This window comes from Apostichopus japonicus, chromosome 2, assembly GCF_037975245.1.
Source record: "Apostichopus japonicus isolate 1M-3 chromosome 2, ASM3797524v1, whole genome shotgun sequence".
Taxonomy (NCBI): domain Eukaryota; kingdom Metazoa; phylum Echinodermata; class Holothuroidea; order Aspidochirotida; family Stichopodidae; genus Apostichopus; species Apostichopus japonicus.
Genome location: NC_092562.1, coordinates 3,257,973 through 3,275,751, shown reverse-complemented (window position 1 = coordinate 3,275,751; position 17,779 = coordinate 3,257,973). Strand labels below are relative to the sequence as shown.

The window sequence follows — 17,779 nt, the reverse complement described above, 5'->3', positions numbered from 1 at the left end:
TGGACAAACATTTCCAATTAACTTTAAGCCATTCCTCTGGACTCAGAAACTTAAGTCCAAGAATGCAACTTGATGAGTGAATCATTATCACAAATGCCTTTCTTGGAAGTGGAAGCACTGACCTTCTATCACACCCTATTCAATGTTGTTGTCTCAAACCTTTGAGTACATCACCAACGACAAATTCTGTACATGAGTTAAGTGCATAATTTACTCACCATCACCATATACCCCTAACAGTGTACAGGTTCTGACATGCAGTTTGCATGTTGTAACTACCACTGTACACAACTTACATGATTGTGTGTGGGAAATCTTAAATACATTTTCTTCGTAGCAAATACTCCCTGCCATGAGCAAGAAAACCCCTATGGCATGGAGGAATGGCTCTTGTGAGAGAGAGAGAGAGAAGAGAGATAGAAAAGTGAAAGTTACTAGGAAAGGAATTTGTGGTTTGAATTTTCTCTTTCCATGTGGTGACACCATGAGGGGGCCTATAGATACCTCTTGTGTTTGAACAAAGAGAGAATAGATGCCAAGATGGGAGCCCTGTTGTCCCCCTGGCTTTTGAGAATGCACACCACAAACACCAGGGAAGCTTCAGCGATCTACCCTGAGCGTGACCTTAACTGCAAAGGTGTAGGTGAGATTCCACTCGACAGAATAAAGATTCTGTTCCTCAAAAGTTAACTCCGGTGCAACTGGGTTAGAAAAATGATTCAACCTTTGGATTTTTTTAAACTACCTAAGATTTGATCACATGTATATGTTTCTTAACATTCACTACAAAGCCCTACCATGGAAATTTCACAATTCTGTGTTACAAACTAAATATATGACTATAATAGCTATAGGTAAGATTCTTTCAGGTTTCAAAATCCATCTCCACTCAACTATGACAAACCCCACCCTCTCTCATCTCATCCATATGTTTGTATAAATAGATTAGCCTCTCCCCTTAAGACCGTAAAACTCAAAATTTTGTGGAAGGGTAAATTTGGCACAAAAAAAAAACATTTCCCAAAAGATAAAGACCAAATTATGTTATGGCCAAATTTTGGAGTTTATTTGTGTTGTGTCCAATCCAATGGGAAGATGCCACTCAGGGGTCACCTAGATTCCCACAACTTGGGGGATTGACTTCGGGGAATTAACTTTGGGGATTAACTGTGGGGATTAACTGTTGACCAAAAGAGCATTTGACCTGACAGGACCAATTCGTTGTTCGTGTCTGACCTTCCTCAAATGACTGACATCAACTGCTGTAGAAGCAAATCTATTAAGAGTTCAAGATATCTTTGCTTGAAGTTTAGGACTATACCCGTAAATTTCTGGTTATTTTTAAATTTTGACTCCCTGTACCTACTTTATGAACTTCAGTGGTCTCAGAAGGGACTCAGCAGAGGGAGAGGTCACAACCTTTGAGACAGGGCTGTTCCCAGAAATAAGCCACAATGGATCCATGTAGCAGCATGGGTGTAAAGTTTGTGGCCATGAGGAGATTGACTAGGTGGGGGGGGGGGGATCTTAACGAACAGAATGTTACCTTCTTTGTGGTCTTAATTTTAGTTTTTCAGTCAGTGATAAATGCCAAAAGGAGGTATCTTTTGAATTCTTACAAGCAGATGGAACAGCCTTCATTTCACATGAGAACCTTGTAAAGTCATGATTCCCCCCCCCCCCCCATTTTTTAAAAATTAAAACTTGGTCATATGTTATAACTTTGCAACAGGTTGCCTCAGCTAAGCAAACAACACATCAATGGCTAGAATAGATCATTTTACATTTAATTTTCCTACAGTAAAACTGCCATTTTATACGTTTTATTGATCGTTCGGTCAGGCCAGGCATCGACGTTCAATGGACAGCCGATCAGAGTTGCTAGCTAATTGCCTCCTTTGAAGCACTGTCAAAGTATAATCCATCGTTGCATTTGATCAAATTTCATACCCACATTTATAGTAATTTGAAAGAGTAAGGTATGAATCAAAAGACCAAATATTATAAATTGTAAAATATATCCAAACCAAGGTGAGACTAGCCCTTCTGATTTGAATTCAATGAGTGGGGGGGGGGGGGTGGTGGGGTGGGATGGGGCAGGCAATACATAACACAATACATATAGTGCAGGGCTTGGTATTAAAAGACAAGTGCACACAACAACATACAGTGTCTCTACATCAATCTGATTGGTCAAACACACAGAGGTCATGCAAAAATAACAAAAACCATTACATACAAGGAATGTGAGATATTGACCACAAATTTACAAATGGACATTTTATCTTCCTCAAACGCAGCCGATGACTTTTGGTGCCTCTTATCGAGGGATACGCAGTTATCAGGTCTCAATTGTACGATTTGGCCCAATTTCCAAATTTGAAAACTTCAATGAAACTGCAGTACTTACTGTAGCAAAGACTGTGGGTATTAGGTGTCATTGGTACGGACAATAAAAAACTGGAGGTTTTTCTTTTTAATTAATTGAGAAACGGCAAGACTAGATGCAGAAGACCAATTTCATGATCAAGAGGGTCGCCAAAACTAATCGATCCAAAACAGTGCAGGTGACGGCTATACAAACTCTAGGTGAAAGGAGATGTGCCACAGCAGGGCAACATTTTTAAAGAAAGTCTGGTGGTCCCGTAGTCGAGACGACCAAATTTCTGTTCGGCAAACCAAACTCCGGTTTGGAGGTTGTCCTATGAGCGACTACAGTACTTACAGTAGTTGTTGACATCAAAATTCAGATTTCATTGGAACAAAAAAGTATCCCTAAATAGGTCAAATGAGAAACTGGTATCTTTCAAAGCTGGTGTTCTATTCACCAAACCTACACATCTCTCCTATAGTGTACATACTGTATCACTGTTCTATTCACCAAACCTACACATCTTTCCTTCAGTGTATAGATTGCTGTTCTATTCACCAAACCTACACATCTCTCCTATAGTGTACATACTGTATCACTGTTCTATTCACCAAACCTACACATTTTTCCTTCAGTGTATAGATTGCTGTTCTATTCACCAAACCTACACATCTCTCCTGTAGTGACATATTGCTGTTCTATTCACCAAACCTACACATCTCTCCTATAGTGTACGTATGGCTGTTCTACTCACCAAACCTACACGTCTCTCCTTCATTGTAAATATTGGTCATTGTTAATTTGTTAAATTTTTTCTGACGACCAAATTTGCTGTTCAGACAACCGACGCGTAAGATGTCCTACAGACTACCACAACAAACTATCCTTACAAATGTGCCTGCACAGAATGTTACATTGAGTGAACCATCTATCATGGTTTACTTGTGGGTGGGTCGACACCAGTGCTCCAAATTTAGGGATTTGGAGGGCCAACACGGGCAAGAAAAAATCCCCAATACCATAAATAAAATGTGGAAGAAAACACCAACTAAACAGAATAACTAATTGCTTTGGATGACATGCATCAATCTAAAAAGCAAAAAAAAAATGAACTGCATATAAGTGAGAACCAGCTACTGTGCAGTACATGCAAAAATGTTCATCACCAGGGGGTGAAATGAATGCAATATCACCATGGTTACCGAAAGGAGTCACCCATGGTTATAGAATGCCTAAAAGTACCGTAGATATTCCAGAATGATCATCTATTTCAGATATAAACCAACCTATTACCTGTCCTCACAAAATCAACGTACAAACCCTGGGACAGATTACCCATATGTAAATAAGTGTTCGCAATATTCTTCAAGTCTTTTGAAAGGTGTCCTGACACAAATTGAGTGCAACTACTGCAGTTGTGTGGTGACAGGTGCAGGACAGTGTGAGGCACATTGTCAACATTCGTAACCTACAGTTAATAGATATGTGTGTGTTTTAACACTTTATGTTGTCATGAACTTATTACTTTCATTTTTTGGTGATCGTGCTTCACAGTATTTGCAAATTTTGCTTCATTGACTAGATTAACAACTGAACACAGAGATGAAATGATATGTGAGTTATTTGTTTGTCTTATTTCTGTGATATATAGAGATATTTATTAAGTGGTGTCGTAAAATACTGTAAGAAGAAAACAGCAAATTCTACTACCATACCAAGTCTACGGTACATGTACTATACAGTGATGAGCCACCAGCATGCACACTCCAAAACTCCAACAGAAAGTGATAAAAAAAAAAGGTGCACAGCTACATTTGACTGCTCGGTAAGGGAGCAGCCAACTGGTATTTATGTAGATGAGGAGGAATGGGGCAGTGAGGGAAGTATAGGGAAGTGGGGGGGGGGATGGGGTACAGGTCATGAGGCAACATCTATAGGGTGACCCAGACTTACCCTCTAGATCTGTCTCTGTGGGACTGCGAACTGGTAGGCTGTCGATGGCATCGATCATGCCCCTCTCTTGGAGAAAGAATATAAAGTAAAATGACTTCTCAGAGCTTTGCTTGGCGGGATATCTTAAACTTTAAATGAGAAGGACTTACCTCCGAAGCAAGTTGAAAAGTGTTGCCACAGATCTGACAGTCTTTTACGTAATATCGGAATCTCACATTACAGTTACGAGGAGAGCAATTCGGATGGCAATAAAACTTGGGAGCCTAATTAAGTATATCGGCCTTCCTTTGACAAGCTTTTCACTACTACCCTACAACAAGTTAAAACCTTCAAACTAAAGTGAAGTGTTGTTTTAGGAGTAAGGGAATGGATTTCATGAGAAAGGCAAGCTTGCAGAAAATAACCATTTATTTAAAAGTCGTAAAAAGGTTTAAGATGAAGAATTTTGGCTCAACCTATTAGCTACTGTATCTAATATAATCTGCCGTCATATAAAACTTTGACAAGGATTATGGAAGATCCTTGCAAAGAAATCCTCTATTTTTCTTACTAGTACCCCGATTCACCTTTCTTTGGAATGATCCTGAGGAGATGTTAAAATCTTGTATTTTATCTGACTCATGAATGCTTCCAGCTTTTCCTGTATGTCTCTGTTGTCATGACAACTAAAGCCATTTTGCTAAAATTCCGACTTTTTCCTGTATGTACCAACTCACTGATCTCAGAAATAACAAGAGAACCAGAAAACAGAGCAGCTAACACTTAGCGATGACCTCTTGACCCCAAGTAACTCATGACTTGTACTCACTGCTACCTACTGTACCATGTGATGTTCATCAACAACAAAAGGCTTACCAATACATTACAAAAGGATTGTCAAAATGATTTCCTCTAGAGGGTGACACCATTTCCTGCAGGTACCTCATTTATTGACTTGGGGTTCATAAATTCTGATTAAATGGAATTGCCTCTTCAAAAAAGGTTCACAAACTTTCTGGAGCGCAAGTTTGAAGACTGTTGAAGGATTGGAGGCTTACTGTACAAACGTAGTTTTAGACATGTACCGGTATATATACTTTGCTAAATTTATGCCAGGGCTTAAAACTAATTTACTGGGTTTGGGGAATTTATGAGCCACAACACTTACCTGTCTCTGGTCTACTTATGCACTTTCCTCTTCTACCTACATTTGAATACTGCGCCCTCTATATCCCACATCCCTTGGCTCCACCCACTATCTCTCCTTTCTGGATCTGCCATTCAGAAGCGAACCTATGCGGTTTTCCCGAGAAAGTTTTTAAGTAAATATTCATGAAAAACCTTTGGTACCATACAGTTCAGTTCTCTCGGAACGTATTAATCTTTGACTTTACGGTACTGGGTCCCTTACATACTTTGGGCCCTGAGGAATGAACCTGCTTAAGTTTTTAAGTTCATTAATATTATTGAAAAGGTGAAATTTGACGACCAATCAAATTATGACATGTCGATTGCCGTTACGAACATCTACTTACAGTGGTTTAGGTCCAAGAGGCAATTACTAACGCACTGAGTATCAAATTTCTAAATCAATTTAAAAAAGAAGCAGCTTGTTTTCTCATTAAAAGTTAATCAACTGTTACTGTACGTAGAACATAGTATACTCCTTTAAAGAAAAAAAAGGGGAAAAAAAAAAGCCCCATAAAACTTCCTTCCTCAACAACTTATTTTGGTAAACTGCAAGTTGCGGTTTTCCTGACCTTGTAATTACTCAATTCTGTAAGGCAATAAGATCCTAAATTATCAAATCACACAAGTTGATGACTTTCTTATCCAAGGTTTGTTGGTGATTTGTTTCAAAACTTGTTGTGGGGGAGGAAAATAGAGAACTAGTTATATCAACAAGTATATTAATATTGCAACATGTGGACTTCATCAGTACTTACTGAATATCCAAACCTATTGTACACAGTACTTATTAATAGAGGAAGAGTTGTACAGTAGTTGTACGGGTCGTAGAGAAAGAAGATGTCCGTTTCGACATTGGTTTTTCGTTTTAAACTCAATTCACAATTGCCTTTAAATTGATTTATCTTTTCTTGGAAACTTAATTTACAGTATATGTCCTGTTAAACTTAAGGAAGCTCTTAAATATTAACTTTTCTGAAGGATTTAAATGCCTTCCTTCCTTTACTAGAGATCTAATCCCTAGCATAGAAAGGTTTACCTGTTTCTTTCTGTTTCTGATACTAAGGAGAGAAAAAAATACTGTGCTAATATACTTAACAGGATGTGAAGAGGGTATGAGTAGGGCATGTAAGCTGGTGAAGATTGCATCCTGTTAAGCACTGCCTCTCTCTTCCTTTAAACACTGTGAACCCTAAATGCCCTCTGGAAATATTGCAACTGGACTCAATACAATTTTCTTTCAAATTTTATTATTATCACTCACATTTCATAATCATTTATTCTTTTACTGGCTAAAAGACAGTTTCAAATCATCACTTTTGTCCCAAATACTTCTTGAAACTACATCATGAAAAACATGGGATGGGGGACAGAGGGTTGGGGGGGGTGGGGGTGTTGGGTGAACTTTGAAAGATGGCTAGTCATTATAATTTTTAACTCAGCTGAAAGCTTTCAAGTTGCTGTCCTTGTTCATACTGTCAGTTGCAATATATATATATTACAGAAGTTCTTTATCACACAAAAACCAACACATTTTACGTAGAGGCTGTGCGTAAAAAGAAATTGCACTTGGGCATGATTTAGGCGCAATTTACCTGGACTAAAGTTACATATAGGTAGGAAAACCCTACAATTGACCTGCAGCTTAAAACTAAGAAAGCTAACTAAGAATCTGGACATCAGCTTTTCTGGGAAATATTTGTCAAGAATTGTTTTGGTACAACGGAACCGAGTAAACAATGGAAATCATCATATTTTCTCACACATTCTACCCGTGGATACAAGATTTTATACAAATTTTAAAAATTAAATGATAAATAATATTCCTGGGTCCTGCAGTGCTTTCACATATATACGTATATATGGTACCATATATAGTCAATTGTGCTGAAATTTCAGTATTTTACACGAAAAAAATAGCATTTATAGCTATTTTCCATGGATGCAACGCTGATATGCAGCCTCGCGTTTCCTGTTTTTATGAAAGTGGAAATTTACATTCCACGTAAATGTACACAATGAGGAAACTTGCGAACTCAAAACTGCTGATTTCCATCTTGCTGGGCTACTGTACTGCACATGTACATTACGTATATATTTTGGAGGGCATGATAGGCAAACATAATTTGCCGCGTCCGACAAAAGCTGTACGAAGAACAGAATACCGCGTGTGTCTAAATTCCGAGAAAACAGCTCAAGTGATAAGCGCATCACAACAGAAGATACTTGGCTCTTCGACCAATCAATAGGATAGGACGGTGCTGTTTTTGAAGAAATCTGAAAATGAATTTCTTCTAGATCTACATGATTCATAGTATTCACATGTATTCACACATATTATTCACATACAGATACTGTAGTGTACAGTAGTGTTCACACGACTAAGAAAACCTAGGAGTTCCTATATTTCGCATTGCCAGATTATAAATTTAGGGGTAAAGTGTTGAAATCAAAGGTTGGATAGTGCATGTGTCTCACATCTTGTACCATGGATGGAGGGAGGGGCTTGACCAGTATGAAAATTACTTTTAAAAGTTACATATTTTTGACACATCAATATTGCCTGCAAATTTGATCCTGCATTCTGCTTTAAGCACTATATTTAATCAAAAGTACTACTGAACCTTCTTGAAATGAGCGCATTAAATCTCCTAGAACGATTATGATTTTTATTCTTTTGCTATTTCGGTTGTGGGAAGTGGGAGGGGTGCTGTACTAAACGAGGAGCAAAATGTCTGTGTGGGCGATGATATCCTGGTTAAAAAGGTCACGCCAGTGAACTTCATTCATGCGTGATTGTATCTACAGCACTGAACCTGCCATTGAGCTATCTTCATAGTGATGTAAATCAATATTATTATTGTTACTGAAAACAGTACCAATAGCAGTATGGTACAATCGACATTGTGGTACTTTTTGAGAAAGTCACCCAGGAAAGAACCTGGGCACAAAAAAACCAAACAACCGAACGACTGACCACTCTCAACCCCAGTCCGCTTGCATCGGGACTGTGACTGTGTGATCATCGTCGGGTGTGTATCACGATTCCTCTCGAAAGGGAACAGATACTACACATGATTTTAGCCAAAAGGCCGATCTACATTGCGAATGAATAATTTGCATAACTGAACTTTGAACACCTCCATGGAATCAAACAACTTAGAAGCAGACTGTGTATATATTCGTGTAACATAGAATTAAAACATTTTGACATTTCAATCACTAAATACCTCTGCACATGGTTCAGACTTGCTGAAGTCAGATCTGAATTAAACTTACATGAAAGGTTGAAAAATGTTTCTTAACATAAAAGAAAAATTGGCAGGAATGTTCACTATAGAATTTTTATAGAAAAACTTTATTTAAGCCTGCAGGTACTTCAAAATTTCAGCTAATTTGAAGATCATTCATGCTTGTGCTTGCTCAACATTCTGTGGCCTGACAAAATGTTGGTCTCATCTCCTCCCCTATCCCCTCCCCTATCCCCTCCCATATCCCCTCCCCTATCCCCTCCCCCTAACCCCTCCCCTTCCCCCACTTTCACATGTTTGGAACTATCACTGGCAATTAACATGATCTTGCCTTTCATGGGGACATAATTTTGTTTTAACAATTATATATAAAATAAGTTATACTGATCGGCACCTCTCCCCCCTTCCCCCCCCCCCCCCACCGCTCATTGAAATACTTACCAATGTTTGGCACAGTCTACTAGAGCAAATGGTACTTATCTCACAAACACACAGTAACATAAATCACTTTATCAACTGTGGTGTAATTAATTGCTCTGCATTTCACATGAAGCTATACCTACGTACTGTACCTGTACATGTATACAGTATGAACACTGAGTACATAACAGTATTTGAACTGTTGACCTTGAAAGCTGCAGTACTAGTACTGCCATGTGACTCATGTTATGCACTTAACACACTTTACACACACTCTTAGGCCTTAATAGAACACTAAAATTAGATTTGCCTTTATGCTTGTTCTAAGGGGTCAAAGATTCATATCACCCACAATCCAATGCTGTCGTAAAAAAAATAAAATAAAAACCCATATGGTTGAGTGATCAAGAATTTGATATCAATAGTTTTTGGTTTGTTTGTTAAACTTTACATGTTGGGAGCAAAGTCCATTATGCATTGTTAAATGGTTGTGCGGGGGAGGGGGAATAGATGTTTGTACACATGTGTTGACATGGAAACCGCAATTTAGTCGACAGCAGATCGAGCCGGCTACTCAACATCCATTTGTAATTCATGTATGTACAATAAACTGCAAACGAAGAGGACCAACAAACTAGTTTAGTACTGTACAGGAACTGCGACCGAGTTTACCGCTCAGGGAAAAGGAAAGCAGAACTTGGCAAAATACTGAGGGAGCTATTGCAATGCCAGGCAAGAGTAGAATGTACTCTAACTCCAATCAAGAGAGGACAGTACTTAAAAACCACTGTCTATGTTAGCATTCCACTGAATTCATGGTCATCGGGATTGGCCCTAGAAAAATTTAATTTATTGACAGATGCTAGCACTTATCCAAACCCTACGACTGCTGAGGGTTGTACATTTAACCCCACTATTTGACACATAGGGCAGCACTTGGCAAGATACAGTAATTTACAAAATTGGAAACGCCTGGACAAAGAGTATTTAAACATATTATACAATACACAAGCCTGCACTACTGTATCTTCAACAAGCTGTTCTGCAGGCTCCAGCTGCAGTCTTCATAAGAGGTCTTGTTTGTTTTCAAAAGCAACAATCGATTGCGTCATGTTTCAAACATTGTCACTCGTAAGTTAGCATTAATGAAGTGCACAATGTTCAGTTTTCAATGTGCTTCAGTGTACTGTTAGTCAACGGTGGAGGTCAATTGCCGTTTTAAGGAAATGAAAGGCAAAACTATACTTGTACAGTACATCATCTTCGTTTTAAGTAACCTGTATTGTAACGTATGAGTAGAAATATCGGTGCCTGTCTGGGTGTGGGATATCCAGAGTACTCATGGAACAGACTGGCACTACGTATGCACACTGCAATGTATACTGTACACTTTGACGTGCAGTGACAGGGAATCGTTTATCCAGTATCATGTCTCAAAATGCTACGGTTGAACCCAAAAAATGTGGCCATGTCTCATGATTCAAGATGAACATCAATTTGTTTCAAATTTTTTTTTTTTGAACGACCATCTACAGTTGCGAGAGTCCAAAATCTTAGCCGTCGAAAAACGTGCTGCACAAAATACAAACACTGAGTAGTACTGTGTGTCAGTATCTAAATTATCCCTTGCAGTTAGTACTGTGCAAAGGTTTTTACTTCCTCACTGGTTTGAAAACTGCACGACACTGGTGAATCCAACAACATACAATACCGCTATTTATAACACTATACTATACGATCAATGTTCTAAATGACACCTTCTCTGCTAGATAGCTTTCTGGTTTAATTAACCGATGACAGTCTTCCTACTGTATATATGTGGTCTTATTCCAAATCACAACCACCCCAATATGACGATCTGTTTCAGTACTCCAAGACTTATTTGATTAGGTAATGAGATGAGAGTATCGGTAATTTTCCGTAGATAATTTTAAATTAACGTTATTGCGAGTGGCATGTGAACCTTGACTTGAATTGATGTGTCCAGTACCCTGTGTTACCATGTACAACAAATTGGGAAAATTTCTCATCGTCATGGAAAAGGTGCCATCACGAGCGACTATTTTTCCCCCTGAATGAAAATTACGAACTATTTTAAAAATTTTACAGCTTTCCTGTGCTCCTAAACAATACATCGGGATGATGTTACCACGGTAATTTCTTGCATCAGGCATTTTGGAAGCATGACATGCTGTAAACTTGGACTGAAATTAAAATCGCCCAAATATGTCATCACATTTTCCTTTCTGATGTAATTAATACCCGGTTCTTACGAATGATACTTTGTTCATTTGATCAGCTGGGCGGGATGGCTTCAATTTTGTAGGTAAAGTTCAATAATATTTTCAATTTTGACCCGAACTACGTAAACAGTTGAATCTACCTGTATGTCGTGCTTGTGGGACCCTGGTACTGTTGGATTTGACCAGAAACATTACGTTTGGCTAGATTCACGACCAAAGAAGCCAACATTTGAAATGTCAATTGAGTAAAATCTGTTACTAACATTAAAATTGCCTTCCACTATGACATGTACAGTAGATTACACAGGACATGTTAAAGCTTGGAAAACAGACCACACGGTTACCTCAATCTTTGAAAGAAATAAGGCTTAATAATCAATATACAGTAGTCAGATTTGGAGGGGGGAAAAAACAAACTGATTTTTTAGAGGTTTATGCACCTGACCTGACCGATACTAACAGAGTTAATAAAACAGTGCGCTGGAGAACATATGTATAGATTTGCTGTAGAAGGAAGGTTGTCAATGGGCAACACATGTTATAAACGTGATAAGTTATGATTGCGTTTCACGACAAATATGTACACGTTATCGCTGTTTTGCAAAGTAGAATATAAATTATAGGCAGGCAGAGCTAGCACCTACCTAGATGATGAAATCTGATCAATTATTACATATATACACTTACCCGGTGCCATGATGAAATTGGCCAGAAACATATCCAGCTCTCGGACGCTAACTCCCATGTGAAACGGCTGCACACACAAAAGAGGGTTCGTACAGGCCTGCAGTTTCACCAGCCTTTCGCCGTCCGTGCTTTCCAAGGGAATGGCTTTAAAAAGAACAATCATAACAAGGTCCAGCCTCCATACTTTATCTGCTTGCCGCAAGCAGTCGATACGGCGCATTTTGCCTTTTTGGTCGGGATTACTGAGCACGCAGCACGCCTGCTTCTTCCCCGTGATGCTCAACACAAAGTCTTCGCGGTGCTCCGGCTGGATGTCTTTCCTTAATTTCGCCAGCAATCTCGACGCCCATTTTTGCTTGGCATCTGCTTTGTCGTTGTCCAGTTCCTCCTTGATCTGTTTCTCCTCGTATGGTGACATCCGCTTCTCGTGCTTCTTGTAATATTTCCGTTTTCTGGCTTGCAGGTTGAACCACGTGTATGCAAACGACTTGACGTAAGGCAGCACCGCCTCGATAAATGGGTGGAACTCATCCTACAAAAATAAACAGCAAATACATAGCATCAGGGCTCTTCCAAAGTGGAAATTGCCACGACGTGACCAAAACTACTTCTGTAATACATGTTATGATTGCATCTTCAGGGACAGCTGTTTATTGTGTAAGATGAAACGATTTGCATGCAATCACGTTGTAATTCAATTCTTTTGTACAATGTGCCACGATTGCACTAACAACAGATCTCTGTTTGATGAGATGAAATACTTAAGTATGAATTGTGACTAAACTACAATACAATATACTATACTGTAGTTGCAAATTGCTGATTAGCTTGAATGAGTTTTAGTGTTCCTTCCTTCGTGGGCTTTTACGAACACAGATCAACACACGTCCGCCTTCCTTTACATGAGATCCTTGGTGAAATAGATTGCATTGAGCATCATGCAGTTTGTCATTGATTACTTCACTAATCGGGGATTATGATTTATAAGCTGCTCAATTCCTTTACTTCGGTAAAAGGAGAAAAAAATCTGTACCAATCTACCCGGTGTGACCTTTGTCCTCAAACCATAGGTCATTATCTGAAGATCGGTTGCAGCTTCGAAATCTTCTAGGGTTAACAGGTCCTTCTCTCATCTTTCATCCCCACCTCTCCCCTTGTCCCCCCCCCTCCTCTCCCCTTTCCCTCCAAAGAAAATACATGTGTCAATTAGATTTTGCATTTCTTTTCCATTATATGGCAATACCGTTGGCTGCATCTAAGCAGAAACACCCATTATATGAAAACATTTGAAATTATAAGCCAAAGCTTTGAGTTGAAAATGTACTGTCAGCTTTTCATTTGATATGAATGGACCAATGTAACGTCACACAAATGTGCTCTTAGCGAAAACAAAGAAGAACAACAGGGGTGTACAAGATTTTTGTAAAACTGATCAACTCAAAAACAAAACAAACCAAAACCACTAACAAAACAGATCACCGTAAGAAATTTATAACCAAATAACATATTATAACCTAATCATCAATTAATTATCCAGGACTACAGCCTTCTAAACTATGGTTCACTGAGGGATGAGAATAAATTGGTGGACCAATTTAGAGCAATTGCTTGGATAAGCCAAGTTTACCATTTCAACACCAACCTGGGTTTAGATTCTTCAAGATTTTCCACTCTTTGCTGTAAACTTTTACCTTTGGCAGCTGGTAATTACGTAACTGTAGCAATATGTACTGTATACGGGGGTAGGAGAGTTCTTGTCACCGAACCATCACGGGGAAAAAAAAGGGACAGAGCTGGTACTTAGTTATCTGACCATTATCTGGGAAATAAGTCCTGAGCCTCACTGGGCCTAGCAACTATTTAGCCAGTGAGAAAATAGGTATCACCAGTTATCACTATGCTGCTTTTTTACTAGTGGACCATGGGATACATTAGGATTGTGTTCATATGGTTGCGCTTACCAACGTGACAAATAAACAGAGTAGCCTACTGGAATATTTTGTGGTCAGATTTTGAGTTCTAACTTCTAACCTTACAATCTCTCACTGAACAAATTGTCACAATTAGCAACTGCCTTCTAGCCTAATAAATTTCTTTTTCTAAGGAATTCATGGCATACTATAGTATTTCATTTGGACCACTTGGCTTATTTGTGACTAGCTGAATAAGCTACAGGAGCAAGGATGGTGTTAAAGTGTCACGGTCTAACAATAGGCCAACCAGAAAATCATATGCCCTATACGCCTACAAGCCTAGGTCCAGATCATAGGGTAATAATCCTTTGCTCAATGACAAATCTCAATTAAGCCTACCCTAACCCTGGCTTCATGGTTCACATGCACATGATACACATTGGCCTTACAAGCATGGAACTTAGGCCTAGCCTAGGACTATTATAACAATAAGCCGACTTTAACAAGACTTACAGCTTTTGCATGACTTAAAGTTTCTACTTTACAACACATTTCATGCATTTTTGATGTAGCATAGGCTGAGCCTTACATGCAAACATCGTCATGGCGTCGGTTTGTACGCGGGGAAACAGCAACACACGTACACATCGGCCTTATCGTCGCCTACCGAAAATCTCAGGCCAATGCATTCATAGAAATTTAGGGAATTATCATTATCTAGCCCCATCGGAATTATATAAACAACACTGCTTTTGGAATATCAAATAGCTTATTTGGTAGCCTATGCAAGTTTTTATTCATATCTAAAGGTTATCAGTCAATAAACCCTCAATTATCCTATTGATTTCACGTTTGCTTGCTTGCTACGCAGTTGTAATACCACGGAACAATCAGTGCTGACACAACACCGGCATGCACGTGGCTATGTATACTAACTACTATGTCGATGTTGACCTCACAATTAAACGTAAACATTGGAATTCGTCTTGGAATTGTCGTAAATATTATTATAAAGTCGGACCAAATTACGAAGTCAGATGTCACTATGTAATCTTTGAAATGTGTTGCATCGATTACAACTTATTAGTACTTTTAAAATGTCAAATTTGTTTCGAAAATCAGAATTAAAGAAAGTAAACAAACCAGAATTGAAAATGACTTACCACTGACATGGTCGTATCTGATTGCAAACCACACATGCGCGAACATCGACGTTGCTGAGCCACAGCTAAAAAATAGATAAATACAAGAGTCTTTCGATGAAGCAGGGCTCAAATTCCCTTCAGATGCAAACTTTGTGGATGAAGTATTAGATTCCTACACGTTGGCACGCTTCCTATCGGCAATACATCGAAAATGTAAAGAAATTCACTGGCTAGTGAACCTGAAGTATTGAGTCAACCCTTATGGCGTAGTAAGGTTTGTTTTGGGTATGATGTGTTGCAATGGCTTTGTTTTGCTTCCCGCGCAGGGCAAGTCCTCCTAATTTGCATATGAAAATAACTGTTTACTTTGGCCAATCAAATAGCTGTGTTAGGGGGTGTCGTCTCGATGTGTGTAATGATTGACAGCTAAATTCAAATATATTATGCATTAACCGTAACGAGAAACATTGCGAAAACAAAACACTTTACTTCATCGATACTGTATCATGCAGAATTTTCAAGCAAAATAATTAAATGGAACAATTATTTAGTCATTTTTAGTTTAAAAAAGTGCACGAAAACTGAATGAACAACCAATTCAAAGCATCAGCGTTGCAGCTTCCTTTGATCTTGTAATTATTCTCCTAACTTTGTAAAAGATGAATGACCTCATAAGTTTACATACGCCGTTGATAACTGTGATCATATGATTCAATTCACAACCTTAGCATCAAGTTTGAAGATCATAGAATAAAATACTGCTATCGAATATTACCAATTTTGTAGCTTAATAACGAATATTAAATGGTTCTCTTCATCTTTGAGGAATTGATGCCGTAATTAAAGCCGTCACGTTAACTCACGAAGCGGACGGAAATACGGGTTGTGCACACACCACAATGTAACTATGGAGTGACTGTTATTACGTGGAATACAATTACGCTGGGTTCGTAGAAATCATGAATATTAAGTTAACCGCTTGATTGAACTCTTAGTGGTAGATTTGAACCTGATCGTTCGTAAATTTGACGTGGTCCGATGCATGAAGGAGTGTTGCGAAATAGTTCTTCATCATTTCGTAAACATTTGGCTTTTAGGTGAACCCTGAACGCAATGGAACGGATAAAGAATATAGCAACGCTGATTGAGTCCAAAGTAAATTTAATATCACATGCTTCAAAATACATCTCAGTAATTACTACACATGGTTTTATAATCAGAATTGCACAGTTGGAACGTCATCTTTGTACAGTAAATATTTTTTGGGCTTTTACGAACATTTCAAGAATTTCAACAAAAATTTCTTTCACCGCTTTGTTTTGTTCAGGGGTTTACTATATAGCACCACGGTATATATTAGGTTCACTAATATAACCCGAACATTCGTATCCGAGAAATAACGGCAGCTGAATATATACAAGCATGTATCGAATAACACCAAAATAATGAATTTAATAGCTGTATCGATTGATTGAAGTATAACTTTAGGCCATGGAAATGAGAAGTCCAATAGACACTTACTTGTGTTGAGGTGACGTTTAGGAAGGAGGGCGGGGTATGGGGCGGGACGGGTTGGGGAGTTGAGGTGGGAACAACGCTACGGGTGAAGGTAAGAAATAAAATAATTTCGCGGCTTTACAGTTATGCCCGAGGTCAGTATAGGTTCTCAGGTTCAAATTTAGAAGCATTCTACTATAAATCATTTTCGGAGTAATTAAGTTGTCGATCGGTGAAAAGTCGTGATCATGTGGCAGAAGCTTTGGGCTGCGATGTTAGAGACCTGAGGAACGGGCGCGCGCAGGATTTTCGAAGGTGGGGTGGAGTGCAAATTCTACCGCCCCCCTCCCTCCCGACTGATTTGGGTAGGGTATGAAAGTCCATCCCAGGTTAACCGTGGAAGTCAGGTGCAACTTCTTGCTCAAGTTTCCAAATTGAAGTTGGACTTCAGTCGAAGATTTTAATATCCTTAACGATTTAATTTAATCAATCGATGAGTCGACGATAACAGCTCTCTGAATTTTACAATGATATCGTGTAGGCTGTATGTTATTACGTGGAGGCCTTCAGACAATTGCGGTATTAAGTGCATGCCAGTTGCGTTGTGTCACGTTACATTTTACGGAAACTATATAGTCGTACGATTATAAGATGCAGCGCCGACATGATGAGTTTAATCTTGAAACAATGGAAACACGTGCATTGGTTTAATTTCATATCAACAAAGATGAAGGTGTCGGATGACATCATCACCAACGGTGAATCATTCAACCCGGCCAGGCAGCTTGGTTCTATTTGAGTGCTAAGACCACGTGATGACATTATTCCAGAGATGTGTCATAATGATGAAACGATTGTATATTCAGGGGCCAGATTTACCTTCGGGCATGCAGCCGGACCAGGCCAAAGAGGTTCCCGATTTCGAGGAGGGACGGGGGGGGGGTGGTTGTGAAGGATTCAGGGACAAATAAGAAAGTGGAAAATTAGAAAGTGACTTTGTGGTGGCCACTTCACATAATTATTTTCCAAATTACATTGTATGCAAATCATACATCAATGAAAAATATTATTGCGTGAGATCGCTACCATGCACCCCACGACGTCTTCACTGTATAAACACATGTTAACTGCG

At 38.9% G+C, this 17,779-nt stretch overlaps 1 protein-coding gene across 3 annotated transcripts in view; it reads right to left on the bottom strand.

The window, feature by feature from the left end:
* LOC139974386 (nuclear factor 1 C-type-like) overlaps positions 1 to 15,450 on the bottom strand; it is a 51,839-nt gene extending 36,389 nt beyond the window's left edge. Inside the window, exons 1-3 of one of the 3 annotated variants that reach the window (XM_071981510.1) lie at positions 15,169 to 15,450; positions 12,093 to 12,624; positions 4,325 to 4,390 (exon numbers count right to left, since the gene is read on the bottom strand). In XM_071981510.1, coding sequence (XP_071837611.1) covers positions 4,325 to 4,390; positions 12,093 to 12,624; positions 15,169 to 15,204 — 634 coding nt within the window. In that variant the 5' untranslated portion in view covers positions 15,205 to 15,450. The remainder of the gene's footprint in view (positions 1 to 4,324; positions 4,391 to 12,092; positions 12,625 to 15,168) is intronic. The other 2 variants (XM_071981524.1, XM_071981517.1) reach the window with 2 other exon arrangements.
* Positions 15,451 to 17,779: the final 2,329 nt, after the last annotated feature.